General features: G+C 39.1%; 1 protein-coding gene across 4 annotated transcripts in view; it reads right to left on the bottom strand.

The window, feature by feature from the left end:
* The window catches only part of Otud4 (OTU deubiquitinase 4), a 30,599-nt gene extending 9,340 nt beyond the window's left edge, over positions 1-21,259 (bottom strand). For 2 of the 4 annotated variants that reach the window (XM_042701777.1, XM_042701779.1), the window contains exons 1-14: positions 21,088-21,259; positions 16,755-16,838; positions 14,726-14,776; positions 11,280-11,326; positions 10,128-10,200; positions 8,538-8,619; positions 6,633-6,765; positions 6,052-6,109; positions 5,489-5,606; positions 5,327-5,391; positions 2,545-2,642; positions 1,479-1,582; positions 1,186-1,372; positions 403-565 (exon numbers count right to left, since the gene is read on the bottom strand). In XM_042701777.1, the coding sequence (XP_042557711.1) occupies positions 403-565; positions 1,186-1,372; positions 1,479-1,582; positions 2,545-2,642; positions 5,327-5,391; positions 5,489-5,606; positions 6,052-6,109; positions 6,633-6,765; positions 8,538-8,619; positions 10,128-10,200; positions 11,280-11,326; positions 14,726-14,776; positions 16,755-16,838; positions 21,088-21,246 (1,422 nt within the window). In that variant the 5' untranslated portion in view covers positions 21,247-21,259. Of the gene's footprint in view, positions 1-402; positions 566-1,185; positions 1,373-1,478; positions 1,583-2,544; positions 2,643-5,326; positions 5,392-5,488; positions 5,616-6,051; positions 6,110-6,632; positions 6,766-8,537; positions 8,620-10,127; positions 10,201-11,279; positions 11,327-14,725; positions 14,777-16,754; positions 16,839-21,087 lie in introns of all 4 variants that reach the window. The other 2 variants (XM_042701778.1, XM_042701780.1) reach the window with 2 other exon arrangements.
* Positions 21,260-22,057: the final 798 nt, after the last annotated feature.

Raw genomic sequence — 22,057 nt, 5'->3', positions numbered from 1 at the left:
AAATGGCACAGTACATGCCTATCAAGTGCTAAGGTCCTGAATCTAAACTCTAGAAATCCAGAAGAAAAAAAATAACCTTTAAAATTCCCAACCTGACAACCAGTGAATCACACTTGCACTCTAGCTACTTGGGAGACAGTCTAAACTCCAAACCTCTAAGAAGACAGTTGGACACAGTAGTGCACACCTGTCATGCCAGCTAAAGAATGGAGTTTACATATTAGGATTATCATCAAGGCAAACCAGGGCAAAGACGACAAACCCTACCTTTTAAATAAAAATTTTTAAAATGGAACAAGAAGGGCTGAAAACATGGCTCAGTCAGAACACCTGCCTTGCAAGTGTGAAGCTATGAGTTCAAACACCACTACTGCCAGAAAAAGAAAATCTGTTTATACATACAGAAAGGGCTGGGAAAGCCTGTTCATCTCTGTTCTGAATCTCATAGAGTAAACGAGACTCTTCAATAGCTTGCTTTTCTCTGCGTTCCTCTGGGGAGAGGCCAAAATAATGAGATTCTCGATTCATGTGATCAAAATCCTCAGCTCTCTCACGATCAGGTTTTCTGTCAAATGAAACATCCTTGTCAGTAATAACAAAAATCCAGAATACCTAAAATACAATTATCTATTATTCTACTACATAACTATTTGACATCCGACATTTTAGAATTTGTTGTAGGGCTTTATTCAGTAATACATATTACCACAAATAATTATAATACAATTATCTATTATTTTGCTACATAACTGTTTGACATCCGACATTTTAGAATTTGTTGTAGAGCTGTATTCAGTAACACATATTACCACAAATACTTATAACTTACTAGAACAAAGTAAACCAACACTGTTAGTTGCCTTAATTTCCTGAACAAATGCGAGCACCCTTCTACTCTAAGAACTTAAGAATAAAATTCGGAATTCACTATTTACCGCATTCTAGAGAATATTATTAAGTAACAGAATAAGGTTTTGCTAAAATACAACTTCCTACATTGTATGAAAAAAAACTTGTTTAAAAAAAGTCTCTTTTCTACATTAGTTAATACTTTGCTTTAGAGAGAATTACAAAGAACTGAAAGCCTCAGAATTTTGTCAACATTTTAAAAACTTCATATGAACAAACAAGTGTATGTAATATGGCAAATATATCAAAAACATCTCAGTTGATTTCCAGAATTACCTCATGATCTGAGAAGGTGTCCTGCTGAGATTTTTGTGCTCAATGGAAGATTTCTGAGTCTGGGACCCTGAAGAGTAACTAGAGAATGCATGCTGTTTGACTCCCGAAGGATGCTGCAGTCGAGGAGGTAGTGCAGACGGGGCTTTTATTGGCTTGCTTGGGTTCTTTGGCCCTCTGTAATCCATGTCTATGGCAAAAATCCAGAAGTCACTCATAATATCCCTATTATAAACAAAGCCAATGCCACTATGCCTATCTCAAAGAAATGACAATTGGATTGGATATGCTCTTACCAGAATGCAAATTCTGTCCAGGAGCGGGAGGTTTTTTCATCTTCTTTCCTGACACTGTGTTCCAGCTTTCTGGGGGAGGTGGTTTGAGGTTCTTCGGTACATGTCTTCACAAGGACAAAAAGACACAGTATCTTACAATACTCCCAGTGAGAACACTAAGACAAATATTCTACATAAGTAGTCTATTGTTTACTTACCAAAAAATTTTCATCGTTCTCACATTAGAACAATCAAAACTAAAAAAATTCTAATAAAATGACGTAAGTCAAAAGTTCATTTTCTAACTCAGAAAACAGAAGCCTAGCCTTAAATACAATCTAAAGGAAAGACTAAAGAAGGGATGTTATTCTGCTTCTACCTAATGCTACTATAGTTGAAGTGGCTAGGGAGGTTTACTATGCTAGATATACATGTAAACATCAGAAAAAAAGTACAATGTCTAGCTTTGCTTTCAAATAATCCAATGTCATTCCCATTTGCAAAAGTAAAAATATTGGATGGATTTTAAAATATTGCCAAATACTATGCATTGCTAATACTGGGTATTAGTCATTATATATTGAATCTCCTGTACTGTATTCCTTACATTTATGTATGTGTGTAAATTTCTCTTAGTAAAGCTCAATGTGTGATTACCATTTTCTCAATAAAGGGACCAATTGAACTAAACTAACTCTGTATTAACAAGTCAATAACCATCTAACAAGCACTTAGAGTATTAACTGCATGAACTCAAAGCTCTAGATGACAACAGAAATGGTATATTATCTGTTCTCCAAAGCTCTTGTACGTTACACTCTACTCAATTTCTCAAATTGCTTTTGTGAACTACAGTGCATTTTAAACAATGTGAATACAGCAAGAATTCTTTAAAATTTGCAAACATGGCAAATACTCAATTTGTGAAGTCGAACTATTTCTCTAAAGATCTGACCAAATTAATTTTATCAGGGAAAATACTTTTCATTGAATTTGCAAATACATAGGACTGTTGAGAAATGCTCATGACTATAAAACAGGTTAAAAGTAAGAGGTAGTGAATGACTTAGCTGAGGACAGTACATACTTTTTTCCCATTTCTTCAACCAAAACTGGTCCATTTTCAGAATGACCCCCTTGGGTGTCTGTGCTAGGAAATTTCCCATTGTGATCCAACTTAACCTGCTTGAACAATGCAAGAAATAAAAACCAGTTACTTGACTCCTTTGCACCAATGATCAGTTACTAAATCTTACTGTCTTCAGATTAAAGTAAAACGTTAAGAAAAATAGAAGCTCAAAAAGGTACAATAAATAAGTCTGTATCCCTAAGCTCCCACATCTCCCTATCTCTACCTAAAAGAAAAACTTTTTTAAATCCTTTCAATATTTTTTCTAACCTGTTTTTCTAAATAACTCAAGAAACAGACAAGCTATTGAATCTCTAAATAAGAGACCAAAATCAACTAGCTAGTCTTGAATCTGAGCCTTCAGAACTGGCTTTTCTTCTTACCACCTACATTATAACCTTGGGAAAACAGAGGTGTGGCTTAATTGGTAGAGTGCCAGTCTTGAATGAAAAAGCCAAGCAAGAGAAGCTGAGTTCAACCCCCCCCACCCCCACCCCCCCCACACACACCTGCACGCCCACATACATGCATGCATGCACACAGGATACTGGATAAAAACTCCAGTTTTTATCCAATTTTTAACATTGTGTCCCCGTGACCATTTTCCTCCTTAAACTGATCAACTTATCCTAACACAGAGTAAATCTTAACACTTCTATAGTCATTGTGTACTGACCAATTAGAGCCCCAGGAAACAAACTTCACTTAATGACTTTTCTGTTTAGTCATCCTAACACTTATTAGTACACCCTAGTCCCAAAGCAGCTACTTCATTTCTTATTAAAAAGACACTTGTCTTTTTACTCTGAGTTCTATAAAAAGTTTGAACTAGCCAGGAACCATACCTAAAATCCTAGCTACTCAAGAGGCTGAGATCTCTGAGGATTGTGGTTTAAAGCCAAACAAGACAGGAAAGACTATGAGATGCTTTTATTCAAAAAGCCAGAAATAGTAGAGCACTTGCATTGAGCAAATAAAGCTCAAAGACAGCACCCAAGTTCGAGCCACAGGATAGAGACAGAGACAGACAGACAGACAGACAGACAGACAGACAGACAGACACACACACACACACACACACACACACACACACACACGATATTTAGACAGATAGACAGACAGACAGATAGATATAAAAATTTTTTTTTTGCTTTGGCCGTGGAGCCTGAACTCGGCCTGGGCACTGTCCCTGAGCTCAAGGCTAGCACTCTACCAATTGAGCCACAGCACCACTTCCGGCTTTTCTGCTTATGTGGTACTTAGGAATCAAACCCAGGATCTCATTCATGCAAGGCAAGCACTCCACCACTGAGCCACCATCCCAGCCCCCGATTACTATATTTTATGCAATAAATGGTCAAATAGTAGTAGAAACATTTTGTAAAAACTGTTTAATCATCTGCTCTATGAATAACATCTACTTTGCCAAAAGCAATTACAACTTCAAAGGAACTATGTTTGATTTAAAATAACAAGCAAGTCAAAATATAAGATAAGCAATCTTCTTTCCTTGTTAAGATGGTTGGGTAGTGAGACTTCTAAGCCCTGAATTCATTCTTCTGTTTTGTTTTCATTCAAGTTTTCCAAATTGGTGTACTGAAAGTTTCCACAATTGACATACTGAAAGCTTCCACAAATGATCCCACTTCTGATAACCCCAAAAGCAAGCAGTATGTCCTGTGTTTTTTTCTCACTTTTCAAGCACCCCAAATCAGAATGCTATGCAAAGCCTGTAATGTCTGTACTAACACCCAGAACAGAATCCCAGACAATCTGATACCTTTCAGATGAACTAACTTACCATAAAGACCATTTCCTCCACAATTCAACAAGAAATGATTTTTGTCAGCTGTTTTAATTTTAAAGGAATACATTTTTGGTTTGGGTTTTTATATTTTCCCATAAAAACAACTTTGTAAATTATCTTTCCATCTTAGCATTATTAAAATTTTGGATCAGATAATTCATTATTGTTTTCCCTATCATTTACCTCTACCAAATAAAATTGCGTCTTCTGTTCATTCAAAAAAAAAAAAACACAAAACTTTGTTGTGGAGGAGGCTGTCTTGTGCACTGTGGGAGGTACAATACTCTATTTTGTATTAGTCTTAAAGAAAAAAGTCCTCCTCTAACATGCCATTCTACTTTAAATATCGGAGGTAAGCTGGGCACTGGTGGCTCATACCTGCATTTCTACCTACTAAGGAGGAGGCTAAGAGCTGAGCATCATGGTTCAAACCCAGAGCCTTCAGAAAAGTAGTGAGACACTTAATTCCAATTAACCAGCACAAAGCTGGAGAGGAAGTGTGGCTCAAGTACCAACTTCAAGTGAAAAAAATCAAGCAAGAGTTCAAGATTCTAAGGTTCAAGCCCTTGTGTTGGCACTTAAAAATAAATAAACCCATTATATATAGTGGTTCATGCCTATAATCTCAGCTATGCCAGAGGTTGAGATTTTAAGCCAGCCCAGGCAGAAAAGTCTGTTGAAACTATCTACAATTAAATAGCACAATGCTGGATTAGAGGTATAGCTCAAATGGTAGAGCCTTAGACATGAGCAAGAAAAACCAGAGAGGGAGGCCACAAGTTCAAAGCTGTACAGTACCACCATGCACACTCAAAAATATACACAACAAAAGATACATACACTCTGAAATACAAATTTACAAAACATTCAGACCTCAACTATTCTCTTGGTCTTAACATATAGTCCTTCATTCAATTAATAAAAATTACTTACTTGGTATTTATCTCCAACTTCATACTGTAAGCCCGCAGCAATGGAATAGTCACGTTTTTGTTGGGCTGTTAAAAAAAAAGTGTAAAATTTACTTCATTATTTTCAAGTACCATAAAACCACCTTAAGGGAAATGTAGATTTTTTTTTTCTTTTTTAACATACCCTGTTTAGACTTGAGCCAAATTTCATACTCCACATTTCGATAGACTGTTGGGTTGAGTGACTTCAGAACCTTTCTGGAAAGATGAAGGCTACCAGAGTTCCCACTGTTCTTTGGGTCCTTAGCCAAGAAAGTGAGGAAGTCCAATTAACACTGGAATGCTTTATAAACATTTTTGTTTCAGATAAATACAAAAATCAAATCAAATTTTTTAAAAAACTCAAAACATCAAGGTGCCACTTATAAACTTATAACTAGTAAAATGATCCTGATACTAATGAAAATATACCCCAGAAGACCATAAAGCCCTGTGAGTTTATGTTAAAAGAATTAATGGCTCATGCTTCTAATTCTAGCTACCAGAAGGCTGACATCTGAAGATCATGGTTTGAAGCCAGCCTAAGAAGATATCTCCAATTAACAACTCAAAAACAGGAAGTGGCACTGTGGTTCACGTGGTTCAAGAGTCCCTTGAGCACAAAGAGGCTCAGGGACAGCACCAAGGCCCTGAGTTCAAGACCCACAACAGACAAAAAAAGAAAAAGAATTACAATTTTTTAAATACCTCATCGCTTGATGAAGGCTTAAATCCATTCACATCAGCAGCAGTGGTGGTTTTGCTCCTAAACAGGAAGAAATGTAATGATAAAATTTGTAATAAAAAAGCTTATTTGCATGTAACCTCTAAAAACCTAATCAAATAAAATCCAAATAGAGCTATACTCCAGTAAACTCAGTCAAGTTTTAGTGTATATATACACATGTAACTGAAAGTCAAAGACTTCAACTAATTAATACTAGCTACTATTTAACAAGAAAAAATATATAGAATTTTTAAGATAGAGTAATTTAATTTACAAAAGTTCAATATAAGCTTTCAAGAGTTGTGCAGTATTGTATATGCATGTAATCCTAGCTACTGAGAAGACCAAGATCCAGAGAATCGAGATTCAAGACCAGGCCAGGAAGAAAAATCCAAGAACTTATAAGCTTCAAATATAATAAAAACTAGGTAAAATTAACGGCAAGGTAAGAAGTTTCAGATTATTGTTTTATGAATACCAACAAAGATTGTTACTTTATAAACACTAACAATATATGAGACAAAAGTAAAATGTTTTTTAAATGGTTTAAATTCACTCTTACTTGCAACTATCATCCTCTGAATCTGATATTTCACTGTTGTTTTCATCAATTACTTCAGAGGTTTCAAGTCCCATCATGATTTTACTCACATCAGTTTTAAATACCTTCTCATACAACAATTCATAAAGTAGAGCTGAAATAAATAAGAAAGATTTTATACAATATTAATTGCAAGCATTTACAAAAAATGTAGGAATAGGATGAAAGTGATTATACTGCTCAGTCTTTTAAAATCCAAAGTGAACATCTGTGCTATCTTATGGCCAGTAACATAATCAAAAATGATCCTGAAAGCAACAAGAACTTCTGTCTATGCATCATAGGTTAAAATTTTTAGAAAAATGTGATTTTTTTTAAACAAAAACATAAAAAAGTGTAACAGAACTGTGAATCAAGTGTAACAACAGGGAAAGCTAAAACATGCATACTGAGCAATTATTACACTCCACTTACTGTGCTTAAGCTTTTCGCATCTTCTCATGTAATCTCAGCACACAAAATACAATAGGATGTACACATTTAGGGATGTCACATGCCTCATCAAAAGATTTGGTTTAACTACACTAAGCAGCATTAAGATGGAGTGAAAGAGAAATACAAAACAGCACAGTATGCTAGCTTTCCCATAACCTTGGACAAGTCACTTCTCACATTTCCATAAAATGAAAACATGAGCAGCGTAATGGTGACTCATGCCTATAATCCTATTCAGGAGGCTGAGATGTGAGGATCTCATGGTTTGAATTGGCACAAAGTTACCAAAAACACTGGAATTGGAAATGTGGTTTAAGTGGTAGAGCACTAGCCTTGAGAAAAAGCTCAGGGACAGCAAGGACCTGAGTTCAAGCTCCAGTACTGGCACACAAAAAATAAATGTTTCTGTCTTATCACCTGGCTTCAGATATTAATTTTACATAAAAAAATACGCTCTTAGAAAACAGATTCTCAGTAAATAAGGAAAAATTAATTACTTTATCAAAAACTGAAAACCACATGGATTTGACAACTCCTGTTTATTAGCTTAATTACAGTGAGCTTTATGGAAACAAAGTGCACTAAGAATTCATGCACAGTGGTGCTCACCATCTAAACGAATCCCCCAGAGTCCTGCTTGTCACAGACCATCTTTCTTCCAGATTCTGGTAAAAGGAGATGCACCCCTTATCACCACACTTTCAAATACAGGAGGGTGGCAGGCTACACAGACTTTTTCCCCCACAGGTTAAATACAGACTATGACAAATAGGGAACATTGGGGAAGACACAGCCCAAGACAAGCAGGGTAGACTTTTATTTGGGGCCTTCTCAAAATCTAACAAGCCTTTTAAACTTTTTATCACTTTCAGTACAAGTATCTTTACTGGTTACTGCTACCTTAAGAACAGAAGTAAATCTGTTGCTCGACTGGCCCATTGCACAGCTTTGGATGAGAAACCTGTTGTTTCTCACAGGTTAACAATGGACCTAACAATTGAAAGATCCCTTTGTCTTCTCCACAAGGAAAGAAGTTTCTTTTTTTTTTTTTTTGGTACTTTTTTATTGTAAAAATAAGGAAAGAAATTTCTTGAAGGAAAGATTTAAGAAAATGTGGAGATAATTTGGTTGTCACATGGTACACTAGTCTTAAAGGCATCTTCTGGTAGAGGCTAGTGATGTTACTAGACGCCCTATAGGGCACCACAGGGCACCCACAGGGGAGGACTGAGGACTGTCTGACTCAAAATGTCAACAGTGCTGAGATTAAGTGCTGAGATTAGCCCCTACCTTTCAAATGCTTGAGCTGCTCAGTCATTTGGATATTCACAGTACGTATTACTTAAAAAGAAAATTCTTAATCTACAAATCCTCATTAAGCCCATATAATTCAGGAATATAATTTCTTTCCTAAACACAGTGATAACTTACATTGACACACAGCAGAACTTTCTTTATACTTTATGGGATAGACAATATCATAATGATTTCCATTTGAAAAACACAGTAACACCTGAAAGGAAACAAGACATCTTTCAGTCTGGCTCATATCCATATATACGTTTACAAAACAATTTAAGTGACCCATGTCTCTAAATATTAGATGATTTTCAAAAAACAAAAGCAAACAAAAAGTATTTTAGAAGCAACCTTAACATAAATGTTGTCAAACTATGGTTTACTTCAAAACTCTACAGCCTGTAAATCAGCATTTTCTTAAAGACTTACAGAAATGTTTACAGAATCTCAAAAGTCACATTCATTTCAACTAAAAGAACAATAAAATCAAAAAATTGTAAGAAAATGTTCACACACAATCCCAAAAGTCAGGAGACTAAGGTAGGAGAATGTTGAGTTCAAGTCCTACCTAGGCTACAGACACTGTCTCCAAAAAGGGAGAGCGTGAGAACAAGCCTAGAGTGAGAGAACCAAGCATGAAATCTTATGAATGCTACTTCTCTAGAGGCAAAACTCAAAAGATAAATTTTCTTGCTTTAAAATTTTAAGTATTTTCTTAATCGTTGATTACTTAAAGAGAAATTTACTTACATTTATCTTGTTTAGAATGTCATATCCCCAAAACTATAGTTGGAAAGGTAACTGCCAAGTTCATTTCCCTTCCTCCTTAGCATTTTTAGTATGGTGACATCCAAGTCTCTTTAACTTAGCCTATATGATTCTAAAATCGCTAACTAAAACAAAACTTAATGAAGCAGTTGGTGTTTTCCCTCTAGGATTCACAAAACTTTTTATTGTTTCCACTTATGACCAAATGATACACCACCACACATTACCATTAAAACTACATATAAATATCAAGAATATGCATGACTATCAAAAATTACTTCTGGTGGTTCAAGCCTATAACAGTTAGCTACTCCAGAAGCTGAGATCTGACAACTGCAGTTCCAAGCCAGCCAAGGCAGTCTTCTCTCCACTAAACTACATTTAAAAGATAGCTTGAAGTAGAGCTATGGCTCAAGTGGTACAGTGCTAGCCTTGAGCAAAAGCAGCTCAGGGACAGTGCCCAGGCTGAGTTAAAGCCCAGTATGAACACCAGAACAAAACAAAAAGATCTTTTGAATGCAAATCTTAGAACCTACATTCACAACTTTCTTCAACTCAACAGTGGCAAGGAGATACAAAGTTACACAACTCAATGCTAATTGCTCATCATTAAAAAATTCACAATTCCTGGGGCTGGGAAGGTGGCTCAGTGGTAGAGTGCTTGCCTTGCATGCATGAGGCCCTGGGTTCGATTCCTCAGCACCACGTAAGCAAAAAGAAAAAAGCCGGAAGTAGCACTGTGGCTTAAGTGGTAGAGCGCTAGCCTTGAGCTGAAGAGCTGAGAGACAAAGCCCAGGCCCAGAGTTCAGGCCCCACGACACCAGACAAAAAAAAAAAAATAATTCACAATTCCATAGCTTCTTCAGTATTTCAAAAACTAGGTTAAGAGGTCAAGGTGGCAAATAGCTGGTTATTTTACTTAAATCTTTTACAAACACTTAGAAAAGGTCTTACCTTTTCAGGAAAATTATTTTCAGTTACTTGTGAAGGAGAAACATTTGGCTCCCGATATATCACAAAATCTTTCCTGAAAATAACAAGAAATTACTTAAGGATACCTCATGACTGTAATCATTCATCCATTCATTAATTTAACAAGGCTCTTGATCCAGAGTTATGTTCCAGGCACTTGACATATAGCAGTAAGAAAGCAAACAATGAAAGATAAGTCATAAACCCATTGTAAGATATTTTCTAAAATATAAAATTTCAAATAATTTGTATATAAATAACTTCATACACAATTCTAAAAGGAGATCTCAAAAAAATAAAATCACAGAACTTTTGACTGAAATTTTGATATTTTGGAAAGAAAAAATACTAATCCGTTGATGTTATTTTAGTTTTGTTCCAATGGCCATTCACTGTCACAGGCCCAGGGAAAAGTAGGTCATCTCTCTGATAAAGGATAGTTGGATAGGACATAGCTCAGAAAAATTTCTATATCCTTATCCAAATATATTTTGAGATATTAAAAATCCTGAAGATTAATATCTGAGTATCAAAATCTAACTGATGCAATTTAAAAACAAAATAAAATATAACCCGTTTTCACTACATTTGATTCCGGTGCCCTGCATCTTGTATATATATTTTTCTAATTTGGGAAGGGGAAGGGAAATAACAAAATTCTGAAATAAGGATACAGGTTGACCCACTGTAACAATGAGATGTACAAGACACTATGTTGAAAATGAACTTTACAGATTCTGGGTGCGGGGAAGAGGGAGAAGTTGGAGAGGTGGGAGGGAAGGGATAGTAGGGGAAAAACAAAGGAGGGGGTAACAATGCTTGATAGGAAATGGACTCATTACCTTACTCCTATACCTGTAACCCCTTTGTACAGTATCTTTACTATTAAAAATATGTATTTTAAAAAATAAAATAAAGCCAGGCATAGTGCCACACATTTATAATCCAGAACTTTTTCAGGAGATGTGCAGACAGAAAGGGGTTAGCCTAACTAAACCAATAGAAAAATTAAACCAACAGAAAACAAAAAAATGTTTAATACCCAAAGTATAAAATGACCTTGCTAGTCTAACTTTTTATTTAAGTGTAGCCTTCCCCCGGAGGTGTTTTGTGTTTACTTATATTTCTCTTTACCTGTACATAAGGGAGAGGGCACTTATTTCCACTTGTCCCACCCATTCCTGCATCAACGGAGAAGAAAGTTAGCACATGTATATCACACACCTTTATAATATACTTTAAACATTGCGCATACTTTATACACACTCTTTATGTAGAATACCTAATGAGCTTAGTCTGTAATATCACTAATATTGTGACTATTAGAAAATCATTTAATAGAATAGATCATAACATATTGGACTAAAAAGCAGTCTATTAAATCTTTGGCCAATTATCTTTTACTTCTGTAAGGTGAGAAGAATTTATTGAAGAAAAGGTTTATCCTCCAACCCAGTTCCTAGAACAGAACAGCCCATTTCAAAATACCAAAATGTTGAATACAAGAAGAAGATCAGGAAGCATTAAAAAGGCGGGTTTTTTCAGGATACCAGTGGCTCAAGCCTATAATCTCAACTATTCAGGAGGATGAAATCTGAGGTTTGAGGTTTGAAGCCAGACTGAGCAGAAAAATCTGAGACATTTTTAAATTCTAGACTAAACTCTACTTTTGTCTGGTTAAGTAAACAATGGCTATCATAAATTATTCTCTTCAGCACTAACCAGGATTAGTTGAAAATTACTTTTTTTGGTCGGTCTAGGGCTTGAACTCTGGGCCTGGGTACTGTCCCTCAGCGATTCAGCTCAAGGCGAGCGCTCTACCACTTGAGCCACAGTGCCACTTCCGGTTTTCAAGTGGTTTATTGGAGATAAGAGTCTCAGGGAGTTTCCTGCCCAGGTTGGCTTTGAACCGCGATCCTCAGATCTCAGCCTCCTGAGTAGCTAGGATTGCAGGCGTGAACCATCAGCGCCCGGCAAAAATTACTTTTTAAAAAATAATTTTAATCAATGTTCTACTACCAATGCCTTCTACTATGGGCTGTAACTTAACACTTTTTCTGTAATGTACATCTTAAAGATAAAAAGGTTCAGAGAAGCTGGGTACTGATAGCTCACGCCTGTAACCCTAGCTACTCAGAGAAGGCTGAGATCTGAGGATAGCAGTTCAAAGCCAGCCTGGGCAGAAAAGTCCCCAAGACCTCTTATCTCCAATTAACCACTCAAGTACCAGAAGTAGAGTTGTGGCTCAAAGTGGTAGAGATATAGCCTTGAGCAAAAGAGCTCAGGGACAGCACCCAGGCCCTGAGTTAAAGCCCCAGGATCAACAAAAAAAAAAGGAGAGAAAAAAATTTCTGCAAAATTTGTTAATGACTATATAGTATTCAAAACTACATCAACTGCTGAGTACTGGTAGCTCACTTCTATAATCCTAGCTACTCAGGAGACTGAGATCTGAGGACTGAGGTTCAAAGCCAACCTAGGGAGAGAGACCAGCTTACTGATTTGTAACTGCAGACTGTAATCTCCAATTAACCAGCAAAAAAGCTAAAATGAAAGGGGTGACTCAAGTGGTAAAGCACCAGCTGTGAACACAAAAGCTGAGCAAGAATGTAAGGCCCAAAGTTCAAGCCCCAGTACTGACACTTAGAAAAAAAGATTCAGTATCATTAGGAAATGAAAATCACAAAGAACTTTGTCAAAATTGTGGAACAATTTCAATTCTCATATATTGCTCATGATAAAGTAAAATTATATTGAACCACTTTTGAAAACATAGAGACCACCTCTGTGTTCACAGAGTTTAATCCTAGTAGACAGAATATATAGTATGTCTTGTTTTCCCAGTATCAAATACTCAAAATGAGAACCCAAAAACTGATTTAGGTCTGGAATAAGAGCCAGAGAATCGACACCTTTATGCACACACGGGTGATTTTTATGTGAATAATCAAAACCGGTCCCATTTCAAGTCTTAATTAAGTATAACCTCCACTCCAGGCCATCAAACTACCTGGCCCAACGACACAGCCCTGATTTATGTCTCACTACTTCTTACCTGTACATGCTCATGCTCCACACTAACTTCCTGTCCTCTGAATCTGCCTTAGTTTTCACTTCTAGAATACCCTTCAGCAAAGGCCCTGCTTATTTAGGATTTATCCAGACTTCTAATGTGAATTCATTCCCTGTCAAGTTAGTTGGAAATAAAACTATGGTGCATGTAACACTGTATGGTACAAGTACTTTCCTTACTTAAATCTGACTTTCTTGCCTATTACAGAAAATTTCTTTGGTCATCTCAGATATCGATCCCCATGTGACCATCAAGTCTTAGACATAACTCAAGCACTCAAATTAGTGCTAGACTATTATCAAAACAATACACCAAAATTATTCACCAAACATCCTTCTTCCTATGTTATATTTCATGAATTGAGATTTTTGCTTTCTTTTTTGGAATTCTAGGGACCAATTAATACTAGGGCCTAGAATACACTAAGTACACACTATATTTGGATATTTATTTCCGGCTTTTTGTTTATGTGGTATTGAGAAATCAAACCCAGGGCTTCATTCATGCTAAGCAAGCACTCTACCACTAAGCCATATTACCAGTCCTATTTGGATATTTATTGTGAGAGCATTAATTTTGTAAGCAGGAAAAAATAACAAAAAAATTAACTTCAACATGACTGAGGCAAGTGTGGTAACAGGTAGACACTCTTCTCAGTATCTCCACTCCATTCACAAGCTGATCACAGGAAATGGAACCTCGAAAACAAATTTGCCTTCTTGCCAGCCTGACCAGAAGTTTTCTGAGACTCCTCCAAATTAGCCAGCAAAAAATGGTAGAGGAAGTATGGTTCAAGTAGCAGAGGGCCAGCTGTGAGTAAGAAAGCTGAGCAAGAATGAGGACCTGAGGACAAGCCCCATTACCAGGTCTGGCATGCAAGCACACACTGCACACATACATACACATACACATTCAGCCTTCTCAATTACCCAAGGAAGAAATCAAATCTCACCTTAACAAATCCCACAAACTCTCCAACACAGTACTATGAAAATCACCAGTATTAAGATTTTGTATGCTACATTCACAAGCCATTGTGACAAAAATAAAGATAGTAGATCTCTATCTTTAGTGAGGAAGCCTCTGGTAAATCATGCCTATTACTCCCAATTAAATGTTCCACAAAGTGCTTACCTAGGAGATAGAGAATGTTTATAAGCAATCACAGTATTGTCATATGTAACCCCATACTCCACTTCAGAGTGTGTATGTACGTGCATGCATGCATGCCAGTCCTGGGACTTGAATTCAGGACCTGGGCACTGTCCCTGAACTTTTTTAACTCAAGATCACAACTCTGACACTTGAGCCACAGCATTTTTTAACTTTTGATAGTTAATTGGAAATAAGCATCTCATGGACTTTCCTGCCTAGGCTGGCTTTGAACTGTGATCCTCATATCCGAGACTCCCAAGTAGCCAGGATTACAGAAACCCAGCTTTCCACTTCAATAAAGCTTAAATACTATTATACAACTAAAAAATCAATGTATTAAATTAACAAATACCTGTGGATTTTCTAGACGTTTTAAATATTCTTCAAATGACCCCTCTATAAACTGCAAAAAAAAAAATTATATTAGAAATATACTTAAGAAATACAAAAAAACAATGTTAACTGCTACAACTGTTAAGGTTCACTTTGAATTACTAAGTTGTTTGGGGTTTTTTTTGGCCAAACCTAGGTCTTGAATCCAGAGCCTGGGCACTGTGCCTGAGTTGCTTTTGCTTAAGGCTAGCACTCTTCACTTGAGCCACAGTGCCACTTCTGGCTTTTTCTGTTTATGTGGTACTGAGGAATCGAACCCAGGGCTTCAGGCATGCTAGGCAAGCATTCTACTGCTAAGCCACATTCCCAGGCCAATTACTGAATTCTTACTGATCTGAGATACATCAGTATTAAAATATATACATAACCTAACCATGACAATATACACAAATCATTAAAACTATAAACTTAAAGAGTATTATATACATGTGTGTGAGACAATCAGTAAAAAGCAAAAATATACAGAAGAATTGAAAGAATAAGTATTGCCAGGAATCCTCTCCACAAAGAATAACTCAAGATGAAGACTAGAATGTGAACTGACACAAGGAGTAGATACTCCAAAGATCGTTACTGTGGCATACCGGGGAGACAGGAGCAACCTGACCAGATGAGCAAGTTGGCAGACAGTTGAGAGAGACAAATCAAATGGGGGTCAATAGAGGACTTCTAGCCCAGGTGGATTTTTACATTACAGAGAAAGGGTAATATATAAAATCACTGCACACAACATTCTAAACTAGAAATATAACAAAAGCATAAGATTAATGTGGTAAGCTCAGTGATAGTAGATCATACTTGTAATCCTATACAAGAAGCTGGGATCTGGATGATCAAGGTTCCCACAATACCCCCTTCCCAATTCTTGCCAAAAGAAACTCCTAGAAAGCTATTATTATTACAGTGAAACTTTTCCCTTTATTTTCACATGACCATACCTCATAAGATTATATGGACTAAACAAATATATGAAAAGCAATTAAAATAATAGTATGTAACCAAAGTTAGCAATGTCTACCATTATCAATAGTTTTACACTCTAGTCAATAATTGATTTGAAGTATTTATAATAGGCCTTCCCCAACCCTCTTTACCACCACCACAATCGTATCCTAGTCTTCCACATTAACAATGTTTTAATATAGTATCAAGAGGTAAGTATTCATATGATTATATTAATATATTTAAGTATTATAATGAAGCAAGCAGATAACTCTCCCTGTACAATATATTACCATCCATCCTAAATCACAGAACCCAAATTTGCTTCAATATAGGGACTGCCTCAACATCTTTCCTATTGAGTCTTATATTTTGATTCTGCAAAGTTTCAGTATTCTTTACTAATCCACGAGGGAAATGTCACTACAAGTTGTCAAGTTATATAATTCTCAATAATAAAACCAATAACAAGTAGCTACTATAAGGCTTTAAATGCAAAATGAAAATAGGTCACTGTCATCTTATTACATAGTTTACTATATACTAGAGAAAATTATACTAGTTGTTATACAACATTTTAACTATTAATCACCATTTACACAATTACAGTGTTCTGATGTGATTTCACAATGAATCCTGCAAAGTAAAAATCTGTAAATGCCTTCTGACAAAATTAAAGGTTCAATATAATTTTAAAACACCAGTCTGAATGTTTTAATTCATGCAGAATTACCAATCATGAAGACCACTATGAATCAATACTTAATTCCCTGATCATGTCAAAGCAGCTGAGCTTGCAAGAAGCTTGTATACAGGTCATCATTCCACCCAATACAGTTTACTGTCTTATTCAGCTCTCAAAATGTATGAACAAATGAGTATAATACAAAACACCCTAGAAAATATCACAACTAAACCAATTTTTACAAGGGTCATTTTCATAGGCTGAATTTATATCTAGACTATAAAATTTCCCTTAAAACATTTCCAAAGGCCAAAATGTAAATACAAGTCAAGACACCATCACATATGACATTTTAAATTACCGCTTCAAATTTCTCTCTGTTTTCCCGAAGATAATGAATGCAGGCCATTCTAACTTCAACATGTCGAGACTGAGAGTGCAATACCTAAAAGGAAAAAACAATACATTATTGTTTTGTTAAAAGTTGGTTTAAGTTCCAATGCTTTCTCTCACACTCAAAAGCAATCCAGCAGCATCCACTCTCCATTTCCCTTTCTATAATTCCAAGATGTCTTCAGCTTTTTCTCTATACATGGTGACAATATGACATAGAATAACAACAGTATTACTGTGCCAAATGTCACTCTATAAAGATCTCATTACCATTTCTCCTTTAGGTCACTAAAATCAACCCTTTGAGGACTTCTTTGTAATCCTAATTATACAAATCCTTGCTAGGCAGTACTGTGCCCCATCCTTTAGTTACCAAAAAGCAAAGAGGCAACTTGGTCAATAGTTTTTCTCTTCAGCACCTTAAGGCTATAATAGATGTTTTCCCCCTAAAATCTTGAGTATACTTGGTGTCTTTCTATGGATATTGAAGTGCACCATGGTTTCAGCAAAATTAAAGCATTCATGAGGCTGGGAAGGTTGCTCAGAAGTAGAGTGCCTGCCTTGCATGCACGAGAAGCCCTTGGTTTGATTCCTCAGCATCATATAAGCAGAAAAAGCCGCAAGTGACACTGTGGCTCAAGTGGTACAGCATTAGCAGCTGAGGGACAGTGCCCAGGCCCTAGGACGAGAAAGAAAGAAAGAAAGAAAGAAAGAAAGAAAGAAAGAAAGAAAGAAAGAAAGAAAGAAAGAAAGAAAGAAAGAAAGAAAGAAAGAAAGAAAGAAAGAAAGAAAGAAAGAAAGAAAGAAAGAAAAAAAAGAAAGAAAGAAAGAAAGAAAGAAAGAGAAAGAAAGAAAGAAAGAAAGAAAGAGAGGGGGGAGGGAGGGAGAGAGGGAGGAACGAGAGGGAGGAAGGAGAGAGAGAGAGAGGAAGGAAGGAAGGAAGGAAGGAAGGAAGGAAGGAAGGAAGGAAGGAAGGAAGGAAGGAAGGAAGGAAGGAAGGAAGGAAGGCAGGCAAAAATTAAAGCATTCAAACAAAAATTTACTTATCCAAGTGAGTAGTCTGAAGGATGCAAAGATGGTGTCATCCAACTGAATTAAGAGCTGTTCTTATGTCCAAAACCATAAAGCATCAACCTAAAAAGTCTGTTCAAGTTCTTCCCAGTACTTTACCATGCTTATAGAAGACACTGAAATTCTTTTCCATTACTAGGTACCCCAAATGGTAATACTGCTTGTATCACACTCAAACTGCCCTCTGGACAATTTATATTAACTGGAACTAGCTTTAAGGTTACAGCTCCAACTGAATGAGTCTCCCTAGTATTTCAGTTGAGAACTGAAGAAACGGAAGTCCCAGCTGCCCATTTTACAGCCAAAGCCCACAGGACCACTGGAACAACTGCCTGGACAGCCAGTGCTGTGGTGCTGAAACAAACGCTATCTCCAATTAAGCAGCTAACTGCTTGGAAGTAGAGGCATCTCAAGTGGTACAGTGCCAGTCTTGAGCAGAAAAAGCCAACCAAAAATACAAAGTTCCAGGTACCAAAAAAAAAAAAAGTAACCTAATATAGTATATGTTTTCTGCACTAGATTGTCCAACTATTTTATAAATTATCAAATTGTTTGCCACTTCAACGAACGACAATTAGCATCATAACTTTTACAAAGATTACCATCAGGCTCTTGTTATGATCAAGGAATTAATAGCATGAATAAGCCTCAATATCATCTGGTAGGGTTTTTTCTACCATTATCAAGTGAGCTAGTATTAAAACCATTCACCTAGCAACAGATGGCAGATATTAAGTTAGGAAAGCTTATTTCTTATCCAAAAAAAAGCAAGCAGAGCTAATGGTTCTCCAGATTTTAGCACAGAGAACCAATCTGATCCTGTTGCTGGAAGCAACACACAGCAATTTCCATAAAGTGTAAGGCACTGATAATCTAACCAAATACTACAGGAAAAGATGAAATTATATTTTTTAAAGCAAATTACTTTGCAAGTCCAAGGACAGTGAGGTCAGGAAGAATTCAAAAGATATGATAAATATATTTGCAAACCATTACATACATAAAAATAAGCTAAAAGTAGACTTTCTCTTGGTTACTTAGGACAAAAAAGTGATAAACATTATGAAGGCTGAGACATCCTGCTTTAATAAGTCCTCTAAAAGGACCCTATTTTTAGCTTCACAGCTAGGAGCTGACTCAAGTCAGGCTTCTTGTAGGCCCAAATCCACAAGTGTTAAAAAATAAACCAGAGGTCCCATCTACAGATAAAAGGGAAGGGAAAGAAGTCTACTCTTACTTGAAGTCTCCTCCCCTCTGTGAAGATTGCCAGTGAGATTACTCATTCACTCCTTGGAAATAGTTGATTTGCAAGAACTTCCCCAAAAAATAAACCATTAGGACATACTTTTTTTCTTTTCTTGGGGGGGGGGGGAGGGTACATTCTGGGGTTGAACTCAGGGCCTGAGCGTCCCTGAGCTTTTCTGCTCAGAGCTAGCACTCTACCACCTTGAGCTACAGTGCCACTGGGTTTTCTGGTGGTTAATTGTAGATAACAGTCTCATGGACTTTCCTGCCCCAGCTGGCTTCGAAAATGTGATCCTCAGATCTCAGCCTCCTGAGTAGTTATAAGATTACAGGCACGAGCCTCTAGCAGCCTGGTTGTACATACTTTTTGGAAGGTTGGTACTACTTACTTTCCTTTTCCATATATACACTTTGCCTTTGGCCATTATGTTACACTTGTGTCTACTATAACCAAGCTTCTCCCAAAGTTCAGTCTTGGAGTAAGCTCAATATACTCAAAATGAACTGCATGGGTGATGTTAAGAAGTCCTTAGTGTAACTAGTCCTGGAATGTTCAACATACTTAAAATCAAGACCCCATTGCAACATGAAGAGACTTCTATGTGATCAAATGCACGAAGACCATGTATCTATGGTATATAATGCTGACAGACCCGTCTTTCTGCTTCAACACAACTAAACCTGGATATTTCATCTCCAACTGCATTTTCTTCCTCCTTTCTAGCCAAACTTGAGTCAAAATAGGGGCTGACTTTACCATAAGTTAAATCTCAGAACCATAGAAAAAGAAATGGAGAGAAGGCTGCTATCTGCTGGTGCATAGTGGTGGTGGATGAAAGAGAGAGGAGGAAGAAGTAGGAGGCTGCAGCAGAACAGGGCAATTTACAGAAAGGGTAGAGGGTAGACTACCTATCCAGTAAGCGTTGAAGTGGGTGTGTGAACATAACCTAACACTGGAATATCCTGAATTTATGAAAATTTATGAAAGAAGACTAAGTAACTGAAAAGGGGCCTTTGGTGCCTCAGGAAAAAATGTCTTACTGGTTTGGCTGTTCCTTTAACACAATGCACACTTGAGCTTTAATTTATGCTAATAAGGATGTAAAAAGAATGGTCTCTGAAAAAATAGCTAGCCAACCAATGTTTTATTAACTGGGCACTTAACTCCTGTGTAGACGGAAATACTGGGTTTTTTTTTTCTTTTTGTATACTTTTTATTTTTATATTTTTTACAAATTAGAAAAGCCATTTTAAAATGGGGGGGGGGGGGATCATAAACCCTTCAGGGTGCAGACGGGCAGTTCTTAAAAAAAAAAAAAAAAAAGCAAGCCAAACGGGGAAAGGTATGACGTTCACTCGCAGACCAGTCACGTTCAAACTTTTATACAACTTCTCTGGCGGGGGGATTGGTTTTGGTAACTGCACACCTACCACAGGGTCTTATATAACCGGGAACAAGCTTGCTCTCAAAACAAATAAGTAAAGAAATGAATCAGACGCAGCCCGAGGCAATGGTGTGGACTGCCGAAATTTTCCTCCGGCCGATTTTAAAGAAAGAAAAACACTAAAGTTCTTTTTTTTTTCTTTTCTTGACGGCTCCACGGTCCCGCAAGGCGTCAGCTGGAGTGGGCGGCATCGACGCTCATCCCCGATCGGCAATGGCCAAGTCGGCCCCGGGCTTCTGGTGACGCGGGTGAAGCCCGTCCAGCGCGCATGCCGGAGTCCGGCCGCGGGGAAAGGCGCGACGGGAGGCGAACGCGGAACCCAACCGAAAAGCAGCCGTCGCCGGGGCCCGGCCGTCCCGCCGCGCGCGCGCAGGCCGCCCGAGCTGCCCCCCCCCCCCGGCTCGCACGCCCCATTCCGGCGTGACAATGGGCCAGTGTGACGCCGCCGGGGGCCACGCGCGGCCCCCCGGACGGGGGCGAGCGCGGACGGCGGCCCCGGCCCGCCGCCCTCACCCCCCCCCCCCCACACACACCCTTTACCTGCTCCGCCACAGCCCGGAACAAGCACGACCCGTCCTTGGCCACCAGTTTCCGATACAAGCCCAGTTTCCGCAGATAGGCGTCCATGGGCGTCGTGTCCTCGCGGGGCCCCTCGCCGCCCAGGTCCCCGCCGTCGGGCGCACCGGCCGCCGCCTCCATGTTGCCGGTGCGCTGCAGCAGGCGTGCGACGCGGGTCAGCCCCACATGGCCGCGCCGCCGGCGGCTCGACGCCCGGGCCTGGGGCAGGCGGCGGCTCGGGCTCGGGCGCTACGGGCCGCGGCGACAGGAAGAGGCGGCGACGGCCCGAGGCGACGGCCCGCGCTCCCCCGGAGCATAAGGGAGCCCGGGCTTAGTGCATGGCCGACCGCACGCGGCCGCCCCGCGGAGGGACCACGCGCCCCGGGAGGACGGGGAGGAGGGAATGAAAGAAACGCCGGGGCCGAGGAGCCGCTTCCCGACGGCCGCGCTGCCCGGCTCGGGAAGTTCCCTGGCTGCCCCGACTGGCGTGAGGCGAAGGCGCGGTGCGCGCCGGGCCGGCTCGGGCGAAGCGAGGCCTGCGTCCGCCCCGTGCGCGCCCCACGTCGGGAACCGAGGGAACTAAGAAAGACGCAGCCTTCCGGCTCCCCGCCGCTCGAGAGGGCGCCGGAGGGGCAGGAAGCAGGAGGGGCGCCCGGCACCCTCCAGGCCCCGAATTTGTTTTCGCTTTCGGCCCTACAGCGGAGAGGATGGTGGGAGATGTAGTCTGGGACGGCGGCAGGAAGTCAGCGTGCGGCGGGCGGAGACGTCCGGGCCGGGAAGGGGGCACCCCCAGGGAAGGGCAGACCCACGGACTACAAATCCCGACAAGCTTCACGTCACCGCCCTCCCGGAGCCGGCTGGGCGCTTCCCAGGTCGCGTCCGAGAGCTGGCCGAGGGGTCGCCGCCGCCGACGCGGGCGACCCGCGCGCGCCGCCCCGCCCTCCCGCCCTCC

This window comes from Dipodomys spectabilis, unplaced genomic scaffold (assembly GCF_019054845.1).
Source record: "Dipodomys spectabilis isolate Male_0828 unplaced genomic scaffold, ASM1905484v1 ptg000297l, whole genome shotgun sequence".
NCBI lineage: Eukaryota > Metazoa > Chordata > Mammalia > Rodentia > Heteromyidae > Dipodomys > Dipodomys spectabilis.
This window is presented reverse-complemented; position numbering and strand designations above follow the sequence as displayed.